Raw genomic sequence first — 26,035 nt, 5'->3', positions numbered from 1 at the left:
TGTATTCAGCATTCCCTTCCGCACAGCAATATTTACTTCGATATTGAGTGTCCTTAGATGAAAACATATTATTTCAATTGCTTCCATATTCTAATGAACGCAATGTCTTCGGATTGCCCCTGATCTTAATAAAACATCGATTGTGATTGGTCAAATGAAGTTTCATTGAGTAGACTCAATCAATCAGCCGCTCTGATCAAAGTCAATGACGTCAATACAGTATATTTACACCTCAACTTACATTCCTTTTAAGTTAAATGAACTGCCTTTCGGCAATTGCGGTTATCATCCGATGAACGCAACATCTTCGGATATGTATGGATCGCAATTCATCGCATAACAATTCACATGCAAATTGTTCATCCTGTTTTTGTTTGTAATGCCTCAGCAAGTCCCGTAGAATATAAATCAACATTTTAGAAATTGTAAATTTATGATATGTTAAATGTATTGTTGTCATAAGTGTTTCAATTTTACGTTTAAAAGTGATTTCTTTTCCCGCGTTATTGTGACGTCATTTGATAAATTGTTTCCGGATACAGTCGGGTAGTTCCATTTACAGAATGTGCAAGAAAGGATTACTGAAAGGTTTTCTTAAATGAAATGAAGTATTGTTTTAACTATTGTTGAATGATATAATGAACTATTGGTGTAAAAATAAGTAATGAATTGCGGGTTTGATGTCATTATCGGGGATATGAACGCAATTGGGCTGGTCAAGGTACACTTTGACCAGCCCAATTGCGTTCATACCCCGATATTGACATCAACCCCGCAGTTCATTCCTTAAAGAGACTCGGACCAGATGCAAGCGTCTAGATTATTGAGACTTTTAATTGAGGTAAAGTGTATGTGACGTCGCTGAAGCAAGTGACGTCATTGATGATGTCGCTGTTTAAACAGTCGAATTAAACCACGTACAATTATCTTGGAACCGTTATTTTTCAGCGTTGCGGTCGGATTATCGCAAAAAATCTTACAAATAATAAGTGTTGATATATGCAAAGGAACATGGAATAAATCACTTACCTTCGGACTTCACTAACGCTGCACTAAATAAATGTTTTATATGCCGATGATACTTAAACTTTCGTTCCCTAAATATTTCTCTGCTCGTAAATATTTTAAACCATTATTACTGACATTTTAACGATGAAAAACACATAGAATATCAACTGAGAAAAAGTAGTGCCTAGGTTTAAAAAATTGTTCTCCTGCACCGATTTTGTATGAAAAAGATAAATTACATCTATATATACTGAGTTGAACATGACCTTGATACATTTAGTCGAGAATATAACTGCCTTTACTTAATCATCACCCGTTAACGTAATTAGCTCTGAAAGAGATAGATATATTCATGTCTGCTTTATTTCAAAATCTTGAAAGGAATAAGAGGTCCATTATTGTTATATTGTTTTATAATAATTATTATGTATAGATTAGTGTTTTTAATATGCATGTGGTCAGGTCTGGCACAGCCTGAGGACCAGTTTATTTTATAAATGCATATTATCAAGTATTAACTGGGCTTATTCGTACTATTTACAAATATAAATTGTCATGATTACTGTGTGATCATCTGTCTACTTTATTATATGTGTTTCGAAATTATTATATTATCTTATTAAATACTGGTTAAACTTAACATTAACCTGCTTTAAATAGTGTTCAAAATATGTAAATCGCCTATTGGCCCAGTATTTGTTTAAATATACCGATGAACTGCTTATTTACCAATATAAATACGGCGAATTTTAAAACATCTTCCATTTTGTTAGTCAAAATATAATTTTGAACACTTGACAATGGTTAAAACAACATAGCCGGATATATGTTGCTAACGTTTGACAATAAAACACACACCATTATTTGTCTGTCACAGAAGAGGTTGACCTGTTTGTCGTTGCAAAAAAAAAAGATGTCCCAGCCTAGTTGTGCGCCAGCGGCCCGTAAAATGAGTTATTATACAGACATTGATTCTGAAAATAAATAATCTCACGCCCTTCAAGATTCATCTTTTTTCGCTTTTGGCATCTCAAGAGATATATCCTGCCAAACCGGGCAGCTTTTTTAAGCATTCCATAACAAGAAAATGGAGGAAAGAAGTCTTATTGGCGTGTATGTTCTTTGCTGTAATAGTTAATACTATAACAAAATAGACGTCTTTAGATAATGAGTAACAATATGCTGCATTTATATGCACAACATTTGCCACTGGTGTATATTGAACATGCGTTTATACGGCATTTTTGGAGAAGGAACATTTTTGATAAAAAGTCAAACGTTTGTGTTGAAAAAAAACGTCAATCATAACAATAAAAGTTGAATAAGGCAACGGAGCTATAAACCATGGTACAATATGTACGAATTTTTCGTACCTTTCCGTCGATACTTTGGTTGTTGTTGTTGTTGTTGTTGTTATTAAGAATGGCGTTGTTTGGTCCTGAAAGTCGGAAGAGATGTCTTTATATTGACAAATTGAACCGTTTTCGACTTTCAGGACCAAATGATACAATTCACAGCAACAAACAAGATACCGATTAGAAGATTTTAATTGCGCGCATTCCATGCACAGCAGTCTGTTTAGATAATGAAGAATATTTTTTTAAATACACTTTTTTCTCGCATTTGAACGCACCTGCACCATTTTGTTCGTTAATAAATACTGCTCGATTCCTCATTGTGCGGTTTATGTTTGTTTAACTGTTCAAAACAAAAGTAATTGCGCTTTTAATGTTTTAACTTCAAAACTAACTGCTTAATAGTCGGCGGTATCTTTTATCTTATTGCTTTCTATAAGTTTATCATCCCATTTTGATACTCGTATAAGTCAAAGCGACCAAAAAGCTAAACTGTAAAATCAGAAGCTAACGCGATATTAAAACTTGGCATCTTATTATAATGCGTTTGCTTTGTTTTCCTTTCTAATACAAACACAAATATATGATGTGTAATCGTATACCGGAATCGTATTACCCGTACTTGTTATTACCTCCCTTTTTTAAAAAAAATAATGGTTATAAGCCTGAATTTACAGAGTTCTGTTTAAATACGTAGCTGTCAATTTTGTATAGTGTTTGGTGAATTATATACAAGACTTGACTCAATTGGACGCGTTTGAAAGAAAAGCACCGCCATTACAGTTGATAGCTAATTTCCTAATTATTACTCCCCTTTATAATTTTAAGCAAAATATTTCTTTTATTTGGCAAGTAACAAAACACATCGAGGAACAAATTGCCGAAAAAGTAATTCTACATTTATAACGTACAAAGTTTGTGATATATATTTTTATAAATAGTACTTCACAAAGCGTTTTGGTTTACATACTAAGTTTAAACACGAATTATTCGCTGGTAATTTAGGCGATTAAGTGAAATTTGTAGCGGCTGTATACGAGCTGCACATATAAACACGTAATATACGAAATGTATTACTTAAATAAGCTTTCAATACTATACGGCACATGAAGATACAAAACATATAAGATAAGATTTATATAAAATACGACACATATTATATACGACACATTTAAGATACGACACAAATTAGTTACGACATATATAAGATACGACACATATAAGTTACGACACATAGAAGGTACGACACACATTAGATACGACTCATATTAGATACGACACATATAAGGTACGACACACATTAGATACGACACATATTAGATACGACACATATTTGCTCCGACACATAAATGATACGACACATATAACGTACGACTTACATTATAGACGACACATATTTGTTGCAACATATAGTAGGTACGACACAAATAAGGTATGACACATATTAGATACAACACATATATGGTACGACACACATTAGATACGACACATATATGGTACGACACACATTAGATGCGACACATAAGGTACGACACACATTAGATACGACACATATATGGTACGACACATATAATGTAAGACACACATTAGATACGACACGTATTTGTTGCGACATATGTAAGAAACGACACATATAAGGTACGACACAAATTATATACGACACATATTTGCTGCAACATATGTAAGAAACAACACATATAAGGTACGGCACAAATTATATACGACACATATTTGCTGCAACATATGTAAGATACGACACATATAAGGTACGACACATATAAGGTACGACACACAAAAATTACGACACATATTTAATACGACACATATTTGTTACGACACATATAACATACGACGATCTGGATTGAAGTAAATCACAACAAACGATAATCGACTTTGATGACTCGACAATTCGTCATTCGACATTAAATGTCGAGCTTGCCAACGACAATTGACTATCGATACAGTGTCAGTGAAAGTCGAGATGACATTTTATTCGGCGAATCGCTTAATGATCACTAATTGCTTTAAACGAATACTGAGTTCGTTGTATAGTTTTCCCATTACACGAAACCTGACGAAAATCCCGCCAGAGGAATGCTTTGTTAATTAATAAATAATCTAATATCTATTTTATACATCTGTGACATGGTTTTATCAAAACTAATCAGTTAACACGTTGCCTATATAACCTAATTGAAAAATCAAACCATTTTCTGCGATGTAAATAAAATAATCTCGCACATATGCCAAACATTGTGTGTTTATGATTCCAGATAGGATTATTCTGTCAAGTTCATTATTGTTTCTGGAGAAGATGTTTTGCTTTCCGTTCCCATAGACTCCTTTATGTCGGTGTTTGATTTGCTCATATCTTCTCAAATCATCATTAATCCGTCAGGTCGTTTATTGTAGGCTTTCATTCTCGGTAAATCTCCTCTGATCACTGTTATTGTTGAAGTATTGTAAGAAAAACTTAGCCAGTGATTTATAATAACAGCTTACTGCAGGTAGTATTTACCTGTAAATATTTTCAATTATTACCGATAAAAATGATTATATTTTTATACATGGGATTGTCGGTTTTAATCTGGACCCCCTCCAACTCTTTCCACCCACAAACAGAACTATCATCAAACAAAAATCTTGCATTTTTGCATATCAAATGATTAAAGAAACCAGAAGCTTCTTTTGTTAATAATTTCGAACAAGACGTCTTCACTTTTCATCAAGGACCATAAATTATATGGCAATATCAGTTAGAGATGGTGAACAATTTTGTTGCTGACATCTTTATAAGCATAAAACACAGGGGCGGATCCAGGATTTTACGTTAGAGGGTACATAACTTAGGGGCGCAACCCCCCTTCCGACGAACCAAAAATAATTTAGTTCAAGGTGTTGGCAGGCGGGGGTGGGGTAGGGGTGCTCCCCTAAGATTTTTTAACCATATCTGGTACGAATTATGCATTTTGGGCATATTTTATTACTATTTTCAATATATTGGCCCCCCGTCCCCCACACTGAATCCGCCAGTGATATGAAGGTATTCAAGCCAAGGTAACCGGAACATCTATAGTTATAAAAGAAATTTAATGAGCAGACACCTGCACTTTCATTGAAGAGGTTTGATTCACGAATACGTGAAAGTTTGATGGAATCTGCCACCTGTGTTAGAGAAAAGACCTGTAGATTCGTATAACATGTTAATATAATATTCCATCACCCATTGAATGCCAAAATGGGATACGCACATTGTTCGTGCATTTCGCGAAGAGGGCACGGGACTCACAGTGAAGATGACTAAACATAATTGTTATCAGCTGATTAAGCATCGATAAAGACCAGCATTACAAAACCTTCTTGACAAAATATTGGCGCGGTGAAACCTTCTTAATTTAGTTTAATTTATAGCGGTGTCCACAGTATTTTGGCTTCAGAATTCCAAAGCAAATTTCCCTTTTTTGCATCAGAATACACTTTTAAGTCACATGGTGGGGTTTTGATGAGATCCAGCCATGATGCAGCCATTCAGGCTAGGACAGACCTGTACTTAACTATTGGCTAATAATGGTCTCTATATACTGTTAAAATAAAGTATTTCATTCAAGAATAAGACTAAATAATCTCAGTGTTTTAATTCGCTTATTCAAATCCTTTAAACAATTTAATGCTTTAATGCGTATTTTCAGCTGGCCTGTTCGAACCGAAGCACGAAGGTCTTGTGTTGGCGCTCCAGAACGCGGTTACCAAGGTGAACATGCACCAGCTCGTGGGGCCCTCGCGCAATATCGTCATTGACCTAGACTATGTGGACCCAGACAACAGCTTTGAGGCCAACAAGAAAAGTGAGTAAAAGAATGTTGTTGTTTCAAAATCAAAGTGCGGGAACCAGACAATCCCATTTCACACCTAATAAGTAAAAGATTGGTGGCATGAAGTTACATTTTAATGACTAAGGATGGACGGAGTGAGCGTAGCGAACAAGCCCTTCCTAATCATTAAACTATTACTTCAGGTCATCTAACTGTCTTAGAATACTACCTCATCGGCTGACACATTGTCAACGCAAAACCTGACGCAGGGATTGTGTATCAGATGTGTTGCAGTAAGCTGACCTTTAAAAGTTAGAATTCTTATATTAATGATTTAGCCTAGTACTTAATAATTACCTATGTGTAATTTCTTTGGCTAAAGATGTAGGGTTTTTTATAATGAGTATTTTGCCGCAGCAATGTCAATGATGTTGTATTTTATGTTCGGTTAAAGAAGACTCGTTTGGCCTCTTTGACCTTCTTTAACTAGACACAGACGTTGAATATACTAATCGTATGTCCTTTCCAAATGATACGGGGATAAAGCTCAACATACCGTTTTCAAATTCAAAGAAATGTGCAGAATGCAGGGTATTTCTACCTTATGAGTCGATCGTCGGTGACTGTAAATATTTTGGGACTCACGAGTCATTTAATATGTGTGCGTTTTCAGCTATTAAATACACAGTTACAATCTTGTTATCAGTAACTTATATTTTCCATAATGCATTACTTAGTAAGAAGTTAGTTATTTATCACTCAAAATTTTTCTTTGTGATATTTATTATACATACGAGTATCACTTAAAGAAGTCGATCATAAACGTTTGTAATTCAATGACATCTTGGAAACGTATGCAGGTTTATTGATAATTTAGTTTTCTTGGCGGAATGCTCTTAGTATTTGTTATTACTTTCATGTAACCGTGTGGATGATAGTCAACAGCCAAGTCTGTATAGTTGTCGACTGCCAAGTCTGTAAACAGTGCTGGTCCCTGTACAATTTCAAGACAATAATTCACCACCGCAAGCATACATTAACATGGGGTCGAGGACCTCTGTGCTAGTGAATGATACATACTCGTATGCGTTCTTTCCTCGTGTACCTCTCTCGATGATGTAACACGTGCCGGTGGTTATCATGTAAAACACGTGTACACAAATACCCGAGGAAACAAATCACTTACCCAATTACATGTGTTAACCAATTTACTCCAAGAATCTGTGCCAATTTAGTAGGAACATGGACAAACCATATGCTGTCCGACTGTATTCGTTATAAAGACAAATTGCCACTGTCCACAAAGATGCGCGAAATGCTGTGTTTTACTACGCCACGCGTAAGATTCAAAGCATTTAACGCTGCACTCGCACAGATTGAACATTTTGACAAATTCTTTATTTTTTTTTGTCTTGGAACGAGCCATCTTTTTGCGAAAATCCATGGAAACCAGTTATAAAAGACTGCTGACAAAAAATTAGATCGCAGATTTTTTATTTAAGTTCAAAAATTGATGTTTAATGCATTTTTATTAAACCCTTAGTAACGGTTTAAGCCATAAAACATTAATTTTCGAACGGAAATATGAAAATCTGCGATCTGATCTTTTATCAGCAATCTTATATCATTGGGTTTGCAGATATTTACGCAAAAATTTGCTCTTTCCAAGACAAAAAAAATAGTTGTTAAAATGGTATATCTGTGAGAGTGCAGCTTTAATAAATTTAAATATCCAAATGGTATGCCATGGATATTTTAATTGTATATTGGATTAAAGTATTGAACAGCCTGAAAACCGTTTCAGTAAAGATTGTAAGGCCCGATATCGTAAATTCCAGGCGTACCACCGTTTTAGACGTGAGCTGCGTTTCAATAAAAATATCGTAAAAACATTTATCATATAGATTCTGCCGTAACGTTACGAGTGTCCCATCCTGCACTCTTAACCAGCGTAAATTTTACGACAAAGATATCTTATTGAAATGGGTCCCTGACTCAGAATAGAACAAGCAGCGTATGTTTTACGACAAAGATATCTTATCGAAACGGGCCCCTGACACAGAATAGAACAAGCAGTGTAAGTTTTACGACAAAGATATCTTATTGATACGGGCCCTTGACTCAGAATCGAACGATTTCTTTGCACGTGTACATCGAACAAAAAGACGGTACTAAAGATCGAATCTTGAAACTATTATCTCCAGATATTTAAGCCGCATGATCTTCGATGTTTGGCAATACCGACTCTCTACAGACGAAACATTTATCAATAACAGAGGGATGCTGTAAGCAATATGTTTTCCAACATGTTCTTCATGTAATGGTAATTTTTCGGCTAATTGTAAATCAATTAGTCAGTTGGCACCCTCCATTGAACAAGTTCTAGGATGGTTAGTGCGTATGGGGTAAAGAAAGTAAATATCAGAAATTAGCGGTTCTTCTGGTTGACTACTTCCGCAAAATACTAAAAATAATTTATATGTTCATCTTGAGAATTCCGTATACCTTAGAGATGATGAACGAGTTTTCTACAACTAATTAACTCAAAAAAGCCCTCTTGACATGCTTTTCTATGAGGAATATTTATTTGTGTAGCTCTCAAGCGTTCCGCGGCGAATGTCCGTGCCTGCAGTCATGATCCATAAAGAAAATAAGCCGTGTTCAGGGGGTCGGTCTGTCAGAATTGGCACTGGAATACCTATTAACACTTCTGTTTTATGATGGAGTTCTTCATGCCTTTATCATTGTTAAATGATCCAATTCATGTTATTTGTGCCCAACAATATTTACCCGTCTCATGCATGGTTATGATTTCGTTTATCCGACTGATAAAATATAAACTATAGCAGGTAGAGATGGTACAAAAGACGGGCACCAGGTAATTTCAATTATATATTTAGAGAGTTAATTAGCCCCATGTTGGTTTCGCGTACCAGATCTGAAGGTGGGTTTGAATGCTCGCCAAAGTGTTTGAGCTATTTCTAAGTCTGTGACAGAACTGTAGAAGCGTGCCAGCATACCAGGGGATTTAGGTTCCCGGTGCCATGTGGTCTTCAGTTCCACAATGAAATGCCACATCTGTTTTACAACGATTGTAGAAAAAGTTATTACAACAGTCGTTATCACGGTACCATGCCCTGCTAGAATGTTGTCTTTCGCTGTATGTGGGTTCCTGTTAGGTTCACAGATCATTGTTACATAGCTTGGACAATCATATATGGCCAATCAGTCCTTTGATATTAAGAATAAAGAGTTTTATTGAACTATCATATTAAGATCCAAAGATCGAATACATACTTTTTGTAGAAGAAATGACATGCGAATATTTTCTTAAACATATTTTCCATATCTTACATCATTTTTTACCTGTACTCGAATTTAACAGGTTCAGTATCACCGGATTTTAGAACTAATTAAACCCGATACCGACTGAGCCGAAGAATAAACCTGCACTCAGATTAGCTCCCGGTCGTACCGCAAAATAAACGTCACGTTATCTTTCCATGAATGTTTTAACATTTCCAATAAACATCATTAAAATCCCAACAATACACCTCTGGCAGTTTTTCAACCGCATCTTACGTTTAATGACTGAAAACACGCCGGTATTAGCAGATCATTATCGTTACAGGGCATTTAATAAATCACAACGTAGGTGGATTTTAACAGCTAAATGAATTTGAACGCCAATATATGCACAAACAAAGATATCTTTGATTAAATGAAGATGGTAAAATGGTTAAACCATTTCCTATCCAAATTTAAAAGAAGTTTTCTTATTATAACCATTAACATGGTAATAACAGACAACACGATGCGATTATAGGTGGCAGAATTCGTCAGACATACTCGGAAACATTGTGTTTTATTTTATTACATCCAGAACATGCGGTCACCAGCTGTGACATCTACTGCCACCTATTGATGCGATATTCATAATTGCAGGTGTAACATGGTCATGTTCATTTCAAGACAACGTTAATTGTTAAATGTTGGAGTAACACATTGTCGTCACTAGCGGATTCAGGGGGGGGGGGGGGGTGAAAAGGTAATATTAAACGCTTAAAATGCACTATTTCGGACTAGAAACTGTTAAAACATTTATGGGGGACTTCCCCCAACCCCCACCCTGCCAACATGTAAACTATCAAAAGGTTTACTCTTTGTTAGTTGGGTACACATAAAGTGAGTCTTTACATATACTGTTATTAATATGAATGAAAACAACAGCATTTTACGAAAACTGATTGAGAAAACGTTGCAAAAATATGAATTTTGAGCGAAAGTGGCAATAAAAGTCCAAAATTCTGGCTAGCCACATCTGTAAACATCAGATTTGTATATATTTTTTTATTCCGCTGCCTACAAACTTGAAATCAAACACCTCGAGAAACCGACAGGCAGTAGCCGAAAGGGCGCCATCATTTATCAGTAATATATCATTTATACTACTTACCACGTGAAAATATGGTCAAAAACACGGCGATTTTGATTTTCACAACCATCATCCCCCTGCAAACAAACTTCGCTTGGGCAACGGCTTCATTTATACAGATTCTTAATAAAATGGCAGCGAAGTCCTTGACTAAGCAATCAGTGGCGTTGATTTTTGTTAATGGAAAATGTCGACGCCTAGCTAAGATGTGTTGACGTTATCATATTCGCCCGACTGATTGGCTTATTAGTAAAATTCTGGTATTGAGTGATCATAATGAAATAACACTGATTAAGATCATGAATCTTAAATACTGTTGAAAATGTACCACTTCTTAAAACGACTTTTACTTGCATTTCTGCTACTTATAAAACCACAACTGTTAGTACTAGTGCAACCACGGCTTCTACTTTTCCTGCTGATGACGATGTTGCTGTTGTTGCTGCTATTGCCGTTGTTGCTACTGCTGCTGTTATTCCTTTTGCTGCTGTTGCTGCTGCTGCTGCTACTGTAACAACAGAAACAGCAGCAGCAGCAGTAGGAGTGCTTCTGCTACTGCCACTGCTACTTCTTCTACTACTACTTCTACGACAACGACCACCACCACCACCATGTTGACGTCCACCAACACCACCGCCGCCTACCAACAAACAACACCGCCATCGCGTCTACTTCTTTGTCTATCATAACGCCTTATGATGATGTTCTTCATACTAGTACTACGTTATTATTACATTGTTTTGCATTTTACCCACCACTGCTTATTACTGATTGTTACATTTCAGTGTGTCGTCAGATGCGAGGGGGAATTGCCGCCATATTTGGCCCTGTCTCGGATATCTCACGTGCGCACGTGCAGGCCCTTAGTCAAGCGTTCGAGATCCCGCACATTGAAAGCGTCTGGGACGCGCGAACGCCCCGGGAATACTTCTCTATCAACGTATATCCGGACCACGAAGTGCTGTCTCAGGCGTACGCCGCTGTTCTCGTGCACTGGGAATGGAAAGAATTCACTGTCATTTATGAAGACAACAACAGTAAGACAAATACAATTTAAACTAGACTCTGCATATTTGCATCATAATACCGGGAAAACTATACGAAAATGTTTTCAGAAAATATACATGAAAATTTTATATCTAGAATGTTTTTGATCTTCACGCGATAAAGAAACCCCGCATTTAGGGTGATAGGTTCTTTCTTTTATGCTGATACCTGACAATCGACAAGAACATTGGTCGCGACCACTGTCCTTGAGTGAACTTTTAATACCATTGCCAGATCTGGAAAACCAAGAACAGATCGGCTACAAAAGAGAGGCTGCAGGTGCTCGTAATCGAGCGAGTAGATACAGGTGCAGATCAAGGTTGCAGTTGCGTTTGAAAGTTGCTTGTGTTTATTTCTCGTAACTTGTACTTCTCGTATAACTCCCCTTTTATCGTGTTATCACAATGCAATTATAATTTGCACATGGTGCACATGCATGGATGACGTAGTGCACAAAACGTAGTCCCCTCGTATACGTACCAGGGGTATTTCGCAACAAGTGTATATGATAACGTTCCAAGTGTAAGGGCGAGTTACAAAAAGAGGAAATAAGCTGAAAAGAGGAAAATCGTCATCCTTGTAATGACACGAAAAACGCCCCAAAACGCACATGGATTGTCATCTTTTTTTTCCTTTTTTTTAAGTAAATGGCCATATAACCTACCATTTCCCTCTCTTGCAGGCCTTATCCGCCTTCAGAAGATACTAGAGACCGCACGTGGTGAGGACTACAAAATGACCATCCGGCAGCTAGACGAGCACATGGCTGGCTATATCTCTATGCTCAAGGACATGCACGATAAACTCGAGTACCGCGTCGTCATCGACTGCCACGTGGACAAGGCTAGAGACATCTTGGACGCGGTAAAATGATAAAATGACGTCACATTGTAGTGTGAAATGTTTGTAGTTATGGTAATAAAACAAACTCCATTTGTTGATAGTGGTAGTGGGAAATTGGTCAAGTTGTATTAGTGCCTTCCTCCCACCCAAGAGGAATTGTCATGTGTTAGAGTCCCATCAACAGTATCGTACGTTATATTGGCCTCTCAGAAAATACAGCCCAACTTAAATATTCAAATAAATGCAGTATGAGTATAAACTTAAAATAATTATATTTCACTGCCTCTTTAATGTGGACTTGTGATGTTTAGAAAAAAACAACAATTTAGATTCCGCTTTGCACGGTAGTTTAAGATAAGTCCATTCTACCGACGGTTTGTCCGATATGAGTAAATTTGAAAAAAAAAACGCCTATGAGGCAGATCCTAGCTATGAAGGGGAGATGGACACTGCCACATCAGAAGGCCATTCACACTCCAATTTTACTGATTCTTATTCTTTGGTACCGGTACGTAGAAGTATTCTTGAACAGACTGTGCAAAATGCATTCTGCACATTCATATACAGTAGAACCTCGTTGGCTCGAAATCGCTTAGCTCAATTTCTTCGTTGGCTCGAACTAGATGAAAAGGATCGATTTGTTTTCTGCTTAATATAAGCATTACCACTTTACTCGAATATCTCGAGACTCGAGGTATTTTCGCCGGTCCCTGCATGTTCGTGCAAACGGGGTTTGACTGTAGTTTTAACGACTATTATAAATGATCGACGACTATATATCGGTCTTTTATATTTCAGGCTGATTCTCTCAACATGGTCAACGATTACTTCCATTTCCATTTTACAACTCTGGTAAGTCATAATACCTCAACATGGTCAAAGATTACTTCCATTTCCATTTTACAACTCTGGTAAGTCATAATACCTCAATATGGTCAAAGATTACTTCCATTTCCATTTTACAACTCTGGTAAGTCATAATACCTCAATATGGTCAAAGATTACTTCCATTTCCATTTTACAACGCTGGAATTAAAGTGATATTACCTTCTTGAAATAACAAAGGCCTTGAGAAATGTTCACGCCATGTAAAATTAACGTTGTGGCAATTCAGCTTTGTAAGTAATTTGGCAAAACTACAGAAACTACATAGATTTTGAATTGCGATACAACGAACGCAAGGTATTCATATAAAAACAGTTTTGAAGAAACTTCCATCGAAGAATCTTTCACAAAGATGCATTTTTTTGTAATCCATGAACATATCTTTGGTTTCGCAAGTGCTGCAAATTTATCATTGCCCCAAGTGCTCAATTTGATCAGAAGCGCGTATCTGGCACATGGTGATACAGCGTGTCACTCTATCTATTTAGAAACTCAAAGAAATGGCTATGGAAATCAGTTAATGATAACATCATAGACTTTGTGCATAACTTCCGACGTGGCTGTTGGATTTACGAGGTTCATGGCGGTGGCATCGTATGTAGACCGTCAGATAACGTCACCACACGTGACCCGTGCATCGCGTGCCACGTTGCCGGTTCAATTCATTTGAATTTAATTAAGAGTCAATATAAATCTTTGCGGATGGATTAAGTACACAATGGCTATAACTGCTTATAAATGTGTTGTTACCAAGAATAAAGCCATTGTTCATCATTCCAACTAGATATTAATAATAAATTATGAACAAGGATTTCTATCATTGTTACGACGCATTTATTAACTATAATAACGTTTTATGTCATAAATTCGAGTACACAGACTATTTTGTGGCTTGCCAAGTTTTTGGCTTTGGGCAACTTATGTGAAATAATTATGTTCGTGATATACGTGCGCTAAAATGCACTCTTACCCCCAAATTAGATTTACCAGAATTAATATAATTATAATTATTATTATTAATCATCATCATCATCAGCATCAGCATCATCATCATCATCATCATCATCATCATCATCATCATCAACAACAACAACATAATTAACACCAGCCGACAGCTCTAGCAAACAGCAACAATATCATCATCGTCAACGACAACAATAACAACAGTTTGAACAGCGGCGACCGTTCTAGCTAACAGCATCATCATCAACAAAACAATATACCAACAATGACATGGATATAAAAAAACACTCCAATTTATTGCCAGTCTCGTTTCTAAAACAACTGGTCCGTCAATCTCCAGGCAAAATTGTTGCTCTAAACTCATTTAAGATACGTCAATTTGTATATCTGATTTCATGAATGCTTTGATATGTTAAGGATCTCCATGGTATCGGAAGATGGAGCTGTCTGATTGTACCAGGCTTGATGTTTTACTGCCATAATTTATGATTGATTACAATTATAATGTTATTAAATGTAGGTAAATTGTTATTTTTATTGTATTTTAATCTTTAATCTCGCTCTTGGAGGTAAGAGACCACTAAATAAATTTCCTTTATATGCGATAATCAAATGATCAATTGACCCGAATAACACTGATTTCTAGTGTTTTACGACCCCCGACACCATTTATGGAAAAAACAGTTCCAAGTGCGTACTTAAAACGTCATAAAAAAGTTACGTTACTTATAAGAAAACTTAACTTTGCTGAGTTTAGCCGCTATGTATTCGATAAAGTGATCCCATCAGGTGTAGGAGTACAAACAATGCCGTGGTAAAACATTAACAAGAAAAAGTAGTTCAAGTAGATCCAGCATGAGTAGAACGTATTTTAAACAATTGTGCTTTAAAATACAATAAAGATAGAAAGTCGCCAATTGTCCGAGATGTTATAAACATGGTTTGCTTCACTGTCATGTCATAAAACAGGCATACAACACTGCGTAGTCAGTTTCCGAATTAGTGTAATTAGCCCTTTTGTACATGCCTTTTAACTGATTTGAAACAGCAAAAACAGTAATCTTTAATTCTTGTTTGTTGTTGTTATTTGCTGACAAATGTTCAAGGGGCAGAACTCAACATTCAATTTAACCCGAGTATCGGTACTTTCTTTACATAAATGTCTAGTTGCATGTGATGTTATCCTGGGTGGTTTTCAATATTCAACTTAAGTTAATCTTATATTCATACATCATTGGCTTCATTTACTGTATTGGTCAGTTATTAATAACCAGTTATTCGATTAGCTACATCGTTCTAAGATCCAAATAAGACCAATATTGAATACCAACCCTGGACAGGTTAAGAGTTATAACAATCTACCTAAAGGTTTTTGATAGCAACGACGCTAGCGGCACCAATGTCACCAAGGCAGTTGGCTACGAAATCATTTATATACAAGAGATACAAGAAACTTCACGTCGGATATAGATAAGTTATAACATTAGCTCGCAACTTGCTAGTTTCCGACAAAATGCAAATCAAATAACATTTCATTATCGCAACAAAGAACTTTGAAGATGATAAATGCATTCAAATTAGATTAAATGTTAAATAGTATTAGCAAAAAAGTTACGACATAAAATAATATAATCATAATATTTTTTGTAAATACATCGATTCTAAACAGACGATTACAAGATTATTCAGACGATGTGCTTATGTCTGACTTTAATGTTGGAAAAAATCTCAAAATGCAAATAATATTGATGCAAAAGCAGATAGCCAAATAAAATACAAGAAGCAGCATGAAGCACATGTATTTGCAGACTTATCTGGGGAAATGTGACAGATGAAAAGAAAACTGCACTTTAAAATTAAATTTAATGTAGGATAAATATTTGGTTGAGCATGCTGTAAACTACATAAATGGATATAAGAGGCTTTAATAGTTATAAGCATACTCTATAGCTAAGACGGTTACACATATACAACACTACCGAAGTAAAACAACATTAATTTTAGAGCAATGTTCATTAAAGCAAATACTTTATATAATATGTACATGTGTACATGTTTAGGAAGGAAGTAAAATAACAACAACAACAACAACAACAACAACAACAACAACAACAACAACACAAGGTTAAAGAGTAAACGTAAGACGAATCAGGTGCAGATCCGGGATTTGACGATAGAGGGGGGGGGGCGTAACTTAGGAGCGTAACCTTTTTACCTGCGCCCATCCGTCAGCACCGAAATTAAATTTGGTTTTAAATGTTGGCAGGGCTGTTTTTTTGTATTACTCCAAGAAAATTTCTAGTCCAAAATTGTGCATTTTGGGTGTATTTTACTACTTTTTTTCTCCTACCCTGAAACAAAAATTAAACTCAGATAATTTGAAGGGGGGTTGGGGCGAGGGGACCCCTCCCGCCTTCCGCTAGTGCGAATTATTTTCAAACCGTGGATGTGTTTATTTCAGGACTTAGGTCAGCTCTCCCTGGATAAGTTTATGGAGAAGGGCGCCAACATCACGGCCATGCGCCTCATTAAGCCGACTAAACCCGATGTTCTAAATATAATGGCGGAATGGGGAATCATGGAGAACAACATCGGCCGGTCACCACTGCTTGGCAAGTCCATTGTAGCGGTAAGCAAGGTGGTGGGGATTTATTGCATGGCGGTGTCTTAAGTCTGCGAGGATGGACAATGACACTTGATATAATGGTGGACGTACAACTTGAACTATTTCCTGTGGTTCTTTCAATTTTTCTTTTGAAAACAACAACACCTGTATGATGAATGCAGAATGACACATTTAACCATATTACAAAAATCTCAGAGAGGTTTAAAAGACGCAATATTGGCTCGTTCCAAGACAAAAAATAAAAATAAAGTTGTCAAAACGTACAATTTGTGAGAGTGCAGCTTTAAAACCTCTCTGAGATTTTTGTATCAAAAGAATAATGATAAAGAAAGGATTATGATTTAGGTACAGTTAAAAAGAATATGCACGATATTTTGCTGCCTTTTTAATTGGGGAATTTGTGGCTATGTACCTATTAATTGTAAAGGTTAATTATTATGTTTTCATCTGTACCTAAAACATACTTTGCTTTTTTTGGTTTTAATCATTTAAGTGAAATGAGCTAAACATGAAAATGTATTAAAATATGCAATAGCCTTTATTGTGTGCCTTTAAAGCTATACATTTACCTCGCCAAAAAACCCTGATCACCGTAGTAATTTTTTTTTGAAATATTAAATAAACTCAAGTGTGAAAAAAGTTGACTGTGAGGAGCTCGCTGCTTTACAAAGATATTTGTCAAGAACTGCGCGTTCCCTAAAAAAAGCATTCGGAACTCCTCGGCCATTTTTTCAAAAACAACCTCGGATGTATATGGACGGTTTACATACTCAAAAAGTGGTACGTTTAAGTCCGCTGCAAATAGATCGCGTAGTAATCTTATTTAGTAGTTAAAATTTATGACTTAACTCTTGGGAATCGTAATTATGTTTGCAATAATACACTTCACTGGCAATCAATTTAAACTGAGAGCAATGAATACAACTCTTAAACACTACATTTAATTAATGCTTTTATTCAAAAAAAATACGGACTACTTCAACAGATGTACCGGAATACATCCGAGGTTGTTTTTGAAAAAATGGCCGAGGAGCTCCGAATGAAAAAAAGTGGTTTCAAGATTTATGAGGTTCAATTTTTGCTGTCCTCTCCATAGATAAATGCACCGCAGGCAATGGCGAAATAAGTGCCGTAAATATTGTTTAAAAGTATTGAGTCAAGATTGCCATACACGTACTGCATGAACTGTCTGGTTGCTGGTTTATGTTGTTTAAACTGTATAGGGAACATATATAAAAAACGCCACCGGGACTTTTAACAGAGTAGTAGATATTTTTACCGCTTCACGATACATTGACAACATCACGTGATAATGGTTATCAAGTTGAATCAACCAATCACGCAATAACAAAGTTGTAATTAACGTTGTTAACGCTAAAAAATTGGTGGTTTTCAAATCTTAGTTTTAACACTCTTAATAATTTGCAACACTTTATTTCGTCATACAAAAAAGTGCTTTTTCCAGTTAGAACCTTTCCGCTCATACCTCGATATGGACTCGATACATTAGCTTAGTTTGAATATATGTTTTTACAACGATGCATTTGCTTTGTATTGTTATAAATTCAATTTCCGAACAAATCCTAAGCGAACATAACGTTTACAGATTTTTTTTTAAGCATTGCTTGATTCTGAATAAAAGTACATGCACCCTTCTATGGCCTCCTTTCCGTCAAATTTTATAGAACTGTTGTCCAGACGGGTCCTGGCAATTGTCTCTCGGAATCATAACTCCTTTTTGACAAGCAAATTATCCATCACAGTTAAATAGGAGGGTCATTTGAATGTATGTTTCATGAAAAGTGAAAGATATTGTCTGCGCCATCACTTATCTGATTTATTTTGGCGTTACCAATGGGACTTCTAAATAAAGCAGAATTTGCTTGCCAGAATCGAACTCAATAAATTCCGGTACAGACAGACGTATGGAGGGACTTAAGATCATCCAAATTTCGCATTGTTTGTCTAAACGTTCCAAGCAGACTCTTAACGTTCCAAGCAGACTTTAAACGTTCCATGCAGACTCTAAACGTTCCATGCAGACGCTAAACGTTCCAAGCAGACGCTAAACGTTCCATGCAGACTCTAAACGTTCCAAGCAGACTCTAAACGTTCCAAGCAGACGCTTAAAGTTCCATGCAGACGCTTATTGTTCTACGCAGATGCTAAACGTTCCAAGCACACGTTAGACTTTCCACTACGTTCTACGCAGACGCAAACTCTTAACGTTCTACGCAGACGCTAAACGTTCCACGCAGACTCTAAACGTTCCACGCAGACGCTAAACTTCTCATAAAGACGCAAGCTATCAAGTGTTGCATAGCTTTTTCCTTTCGTCTATTCAAAAATCGTACTCTTACATTTACTGAAATCCTTAACGTCAACAATGTCTAAGATTACAAATAATAACCTGTTAATTCCCGTGCAGACGGACACGGCGCTGATGTACGACGCAGTCCAGCTGTTTGCCCGTGCACTGGCCAGCCTCTCCAACCAGCAGTTACAGACACAGGAGCTTTTCTGTGGCAAGCGGGAAACCTGGAAGAAGGGAAGTAACCTCCTCAACTACATCAAGGCCGTAAGTATACAGTTGGAAAAACTGGGCAATGTTTGATGTGTTGAAACAGACACACTGTACAGATGATTGACATGAATTTATACTTGAGGTGATAAAATGCAATCCGAAATATTTTATTGATATTTTAAATCTAATTTCATTTAAAGCTATACCCGATTTCCAATATGTTCAGGGCAAATAATTCAGGTTTCCAATCAGGAAAACGTCGAAGTATTGTCATAGGCTTGGTTTCGTAGGCTTGCGAGAGCTTTAACAATGGCCATATATCGAAACACGTTCAGGATATTCAAATGAAATAATGCAAATATTGTTAGAGACAATACGTTCATGTATTGTAAGGCCCATAACTCGGGCTTCCATAAGTTTTGAATTATTTCCCTTTTTTAATACTAGCGTTGGCATTGGCCTCGGAAGGACGCTTGTTGTAATTGACCTGTATGTTGTTTTCCTAATCTAGTGCATAATTACAAACAATTAATTGAAGTTAAGAATTGAAAATGGTCCATGAGCATTAATTTTATTTATACGTGTGAACTTTAAAGTGTACTGCAGTATGGCAAGTAAAAGTATGTTGACTGTTGTTTTACTATAAGTATTAACACTTGTTTAATATTTACTTTATATATTTAGCACCTTAATTAGCGCCGCTTTGTTTTGTCCCAATATCTGCTACAAGTTGCAATGTCACCTAATAACTTTTATTGGAATTCTGTTTATTTTTGTTTTTTATTCATAACTTCAGGAATTCAATATTTTTATGACAAAATAAAGGCGTTTATGTCATATTTTCATCCCGGTGACCCATAATTGACGGATTGTCGACCTTATTGTGTCGACCAGAACGACGAATTTATTATTTGTCGCGCAGGCGCATATATAAATGTCGTATTGGTACCGTATTGTGTCGTTCTGACGTGTTCGCGGGGCGACATCACAGAAACCAGTCACCATAACACTATTTCCGCTCTCCTCCAAAACACACCAACCCCACTCTTTATTTTTCCGCTAATTTCGGTTGTGCAGATCGACTACCATGGTCTGTCTGGGAAGATCCGGTTCGAGGACGGGCGCCGGAAGGACTTTGACTTGGACGTCATCGGCCTTACCAACAAAGGACTCGTTGAGGTACGTTTTTTTTTTTTAAATATAAAAAATTGTACAAAGGCCGTCCTTTTGCATACGTTGAACACATATATGCGATGAAATAATATTGAATAAAAACACAAATGCTCTTAGCTACCATTTCTGACCATATATGATACATTTAAAGAAGCAAATGCCTGAATCGATATCAGTTATGAGCTACATGTATATAATAGCCAACACACATGATACCATCGTCGAATCCCCCCCCCCTTCCCGTAAACTATTTCGCTCAGTTTCATATATAGTATATGTAGTGTAAACGGAATACAGTACAAAGCGCGAGTACCGGGTTGTCATTGAACACGATGCATGATGCACCAACCGGAAGTTGTTTGTTACAGATTGGTACCTGGAACCGGCGGACAGGCGTCAACATCACCGTCACTCCCCAGCAGAAACAGAAAGATGAACTTGAGCGGCTCAAGAACATGACGCTGCGAGTCGTAACCATCTTTGTAAGTCATAATCCAGAATAATTTGTGTACTAAAAGTATTGACCTTACGCTAGTATGTTTTGCCAGCTTACAAATTGATTTATATGAAATAAGAGCGATCAGTACAACGCCTTGACATTTAGATTATTCGCTTTGTTTTGCCCCGTCTAGGACCCTCCGTACTGTGTGGAACGGGAAGAGCCGGACGAGAATGGACGGATGCAAGAGGGATTTATAGTGGACCTGATGGACCACCTGGCGGCGACCCTCGGCTTCAAGTACGAGATTTACGGGCAGGACAAAAGAGCGTACGGCTCCTTGCAAAGCGACGGGAAATGGGACGGCATGATTGGGGACCTTATTGAGCGCGACAGCAAAAATGTAAGTACGTGCACCTGTGGGTGGTGTGTCTGAGACTCTAAGTTGTAGGAGCGAGCCCCACTGGAGAAAATTTTGCATGTCGCCGCATGATTGAACACTTTCAATATACCAGCTTCTAGTAAGGAATTAATTTTTAGTTCCAATTCAGTAAAACCTCTCTGTTCAAGCCACGTATGTAACTTTAAGAAAATGGTCTAAATAGCGGGTTGGTCTCATTACTGAGTTTGTGTCGATAAGGGTTGTGAATGGTCAAGTGGTGGAATACATTATATCCTTAAAATGTGTTGCTGGTTATTGGTATATTTTAGTTTTGGTTTTATCTTATTAAAGTTATGCACCAGACAACATGTGCCACTTTATTTCACCAATATGGAGCTTGTGGCCGAGTGAATACTATTTAAAGTGACACTCTTATTCAAAATCAATACATACACATGTAAAACGAACATAAATTTTGAGTGACACATCCTCAACTACTTACTAAATAATGCATTTATGGAAAATATTAATTACTTTTAACAATATTATAACTGGATGGAGTAGATCCAAGTATCCCTCCTGCGTTTTCCATTTGAATCTTTGCATGACAAAAGAAAATAACTTCTAGAACTTGACAAAAAGAACAATGTATAAATTCGAAGCACATGTAAATTTAACGGAAGTAGAAATGTTCAAGATAAGGGAAGTAACCCGTTACACTACACCATATTTATTGCACCACAACATTGGTGTATTGCTGATACAATATATATGTATATCTGATACATTTCTTTGAAACACTTCCTTTGTTGAAACACTGATAGGGTATATTTGTTATGTATAATTGTAAGTGTTGCCTGGGGTGCCCCGATCCCTGGTAGCACATGTGTTTCGGGAGAAATAAAAGGGACTTCATTGAAGTCTCAAAAAAACAAACAAAAAAAACCAATATTATAACTGTGTATTTATTAATAGCTGAAAACGCAAAATATTAAATGATTGGTGAATGCTTAAAGATTTACTGCGATTTACTATGGTCTCATAAGGTAGCAATACCGTGTTTTCTGCACATTTCTTTTAAATTAAACTCGGTATCCTTCATAAGAACATTGTTTTCGACATTTGTTCATCCTTTTTGGTATATTGAACAATTGTATTAAATGTGTTAAATCTTATTTGGGAGAAATAGTGCATCTTTAAGCAGAAAAGATAAATAAAATGTTCTGTATTTTGTTTATTACATTGAAAGGGATAATAACAGCCGCACAACATCATAAAGCACCTACCTGTATGACACAAAATGACCATCAACATAAAAACCCCGTTTTTTCCTGTTTCACCACCGCCTATTTGTACAACGCCTCATTATTGAACACTTTTAGAATACCAGCTTCTGGTAAGGAAATGAACATGAGCGGCTTTTTATGTATTTAATATTTAGTTCAAATATGACACATCAAAAGTGGCCATCAACGTAATAAACGTCTTTCCTGAATTAAGAAATCGCCACCACCTAATTGTACCTATTTGTACAACATTCTTTTTCTTTTGCCTTCAGAAAGCTGACCTGGCGGCGGCGGGACTGACAATAACATACGAACGTGCAAAGGTGGTGGACTTTACCATGCCCTTCCTCAACTTGGGAATCACCATCATCTACAAGAAGCCGGTGAAGACGCCCCCGGACCTCTTCTCCTTCCTGTTGCCCCTCTCGATCGATGTGTGGATCTACATGATCGCCGCCTACCTCTGCGTCAGCTTCATGCTGTTTGTGATCGCCAGGTGTGTACACTTGCTGCAGATGGGTTGATTCACGTTTATTTACAAAAACCTGTTTGTCCTTAAAATTAAATGATACGATTATGAATATCAATGACTGTTTCCGACCAAAAAACACAATATGTATATATTTTCGGTCTGGATCATAGTAATATGATTGATTTTTGACATTTGTTAATCCTTTAGTTACTTCGTCTACCGCTGTAGTGTAGCGGTTGGAGTAATTGACCGATATTCCAGCGAAGTGGGTTTGATTCCCGGCTAAAGCGTCATTTTTACTGCAACTTTTGAATGTGTTTGTTTCTCATTTGTCTCTGATACAAATAGTTGCAATATATAATTAATAGTCTGACTTTGCGACGGTTGCAGGTTTACACCATACGAGTGGGAAAACCCGCACCCGTGCGACCAGGAGTCGGAGGAAGTGGAGAACCAGTTTACAATCCTCAACAGCCTGTGGTTCACCATTGGATCTCTCATGCAGCAAGGTACGACCCACCCCCCACTTCCGTTTCCGACACCAAGTGTCGTCATCGGTACCAAGGGCTGGTACATATACCGCTGTAGTCACTGGCTGTATTACTCTGGTCATCTCTTTGTCTGTAGTGTGGGTTGACCACTACACGTTATGTCACAACTTATGGCCCATAGTCGGAATTTATTTATTTTTAGAAAATGATTCAATGTGTCCACGGAGAAACTAAATACAGGGAGGAGATTCGACTGCACACTGCAGTTTTTTTGGCCCAATATGGCATCCACTTTTATCATTGATAGTGCCAATTTCAATTTTAATAATTAAGCAATAGTTTTGCATAATGGTAGTAAATTGTAAATGCATGTGTGCCATAACATTTACTTTAGTCTATCTAGCAATTCAGAATTTAAATCTGGCTGCTATTTAAGTTCACAGGACTAACAGACTTATCTCAAGTTTTACAAAGTTAAAAATAAAGAGTGCGTCTCATTCCTTTAGTTCCTAATAAAGAAATCAAGTTCATGATTTTCTAAAACGAGTTCTTTATTATGGCCATAAACCCTGTGTCTAATACCATGTTCATTTTCATACAAGTTTTCATACGATTTTATTACGACATAACTGTGATTTGAAAACTAACGATTAAAACATCTGTAAAAGATTTGCTAATGACTAAAAATAGTTTAAAGCTGCACTCTCACAGATTGAACGTTTTGACATTTTTTTTGTCTTGGAACGAGCCGATTTTTGCGAAAATCCATGGAAACAAGTTATATAAGACTGCTGACAAAAAATTAGATCGCAGAGTTTTACATGTACAGGGCACAAGTTCAAAAATTGATAGTTTGTGCATTTTTCTTAAACCGTAAGTAACGGTTTAAGCCATAAAACATTAATTTTCGAACGGAAATATGAAAATCTACGATCTGATTTTTGTAAGCAATCCCATATCATTGGTGTGCAGATATTTAAGCAAAAATTTGCTCTTTCCAAGACAAAAAATAAAAAAGTTGTAAAAATGGTATATCTGTGAGAGTGCAGCTTTAAAATTAGTTGTACCTTGATGAGATATTTCCCCTTATGTATACATGTATTATAAGTTTTCAGCACAAAGAAAAGGCACTGCACTTTACCCATCATTTTGAGTAACTGCACCTTACCATATTATTTTGGTAAACGTTTTTTAAGAATTTTAAATCGTTATATAAACTTCAGACAACTAAGTTTATGTGTGTATTATATAGGAAACACAAAAATATCGATAAGAGCGCATAAAAAATATTAGTTTGCCAAAAAATGGACAAATAAGCAGATTGCCTTGTACCTTATTATATGTTTTTATGGGAGTTTCCATCGACTCGATTCTCATGACGTAGAGCTCAGAAAAACTATGGCATTTCTTTTAAAACTGGCTTTTACTAGAAATTGGTAAGCAAATATTCATTGATACTGTTTTAAAAACAATATTTAGATGAAACTTACTTCATCATGTCTTGCCGCCATTTTGTTTTTTACTGGGTAAGGTTCAGTCGATTCTCCTCCATGGAAAACGGTATGTCGGTTCCGACGTTGGGTTTGGTTGGGATTATATTTTAATTTTTGGTAGAGCGACACCTGTGCTTTATTCTTCAATTACCCTTTGTGTAAATAGTACACTTGTGTATACCATGTAAAAAGAGGTGAATATGGATTCTTATTTTCTTATACACTATACATATATTGAGTACTACAAAGTTCATATTAGGCTTTCTCTGTTCCACCGTCGGCAACACCGGTACATTATTCGGTTCGCACATCTTTAGCACTCCATAAAAAAACAGAGCGTTATAGTGTACCAGGTTATTCGGAGCTCCTCGGCCATTTTCGATCGTAAACAATCACGGATGTATATGGACGGTTTACAATGTCAGAAATCTTTTCATTTAACTACTCTGCAAGTATATCGCGTAGTTATTTCAATGAAGCAGTTAAACTTATTGACGTTACTCTTGGAAATCTTAATTATTTTTGCAAAAATACACTTCACTGGCGATCATTTTTAAACTAAAATGTATAAATTACATTAAAAACAATACAATTAATAAATAATATTATTTAAAATTTTACGAACTACTTCTACAGACGTACCGGCATACGCTATCCAAGGTTGTTTTCGATGGAAAATGACCGAGGTTTTCCAAATGGTACCAGGTGTATCCAACGACTGTTACATATCCATTTCGAACAATAAACCTCAATCTTTTACTGAAGTATTATAATGATTATTTACAGGACGATATTTTTTTT

General features: G+C 36.5%; 1 protein-coding gene across 3 annotated transcripts in view; it reads left to right on the top strand.

Moving 5' to 3' along the window:
* The window catches only part of LOC128238491 (glutamate receptor ionotropic, kainate 2-like), a 54,484-nt gene that overhangs the window by 15,296 nt on the left and 13,153 nt on the right, over window positions 1–26,035 (top strand). For all 3 annotated transcript variants that reach the window (XM_052954458.1, XM_052954459.1, XM_052954460.1), the window contains 11 exons: window positions 6,053–6,208; window positions 11,396–11,647; window positions 12,340–12,521; window positions 13,299–13,352; window positions 16,810–16,977; window positions 19,403–19,552; window positions 20,576–20,677; window positions 21,040–21,153; window positions 21,304–21,513; window positions 23,051–23,274; window positions 23,641–23,759. In XM_052954458.1, coding sequence (XP_052810418.1) covers window positions 6,053–6,208; window positions 11,396–11,647; window positions 12,340–12,521; window positions 13,299–13,352; window positions 16,810–16,977; window positions 19,403–19,552; window positions 20,576–20,677; window positions 21,040–21,153; window positions 21,304–21,513; window positions 23,051–23,274; window positions 23,641–23,759 — 1,731 coding nt within the window. The remainder of the gene's footprint in view (window positions 1–6,052; window positions 6,209–11,395; window positions 11,648–12,339; window positions 12,522–13,298; window positions 13,353–16,809; window positions 16,978–19,402; window positions 19,553–20,575; window positions 20,678–21,039; window positions 21,154–21,303; window positions 21,514–23,050; window positions 23,275–23,640; window positions 23,760–26,035) is intronic.

Source organism: Mya arenaria, chromosome 6 (assembly GCF_026914265.1).
Source record: "Mya arenaria isolate MELC-2E11 chromosome 6, ASM2691426v1".
In the NCBI taxonomy this organism is placed as follows: Eukaryota; Metazoa; Mollusca; class Bivalvia; order Myida; family Myidae; genus Mya; species Mya arenaria.
The sequence above is the reverse complement of the archived record's forward strand: the minus strand, read 5'-3'. Positions and strand labels throughout refer to the sequence as shown.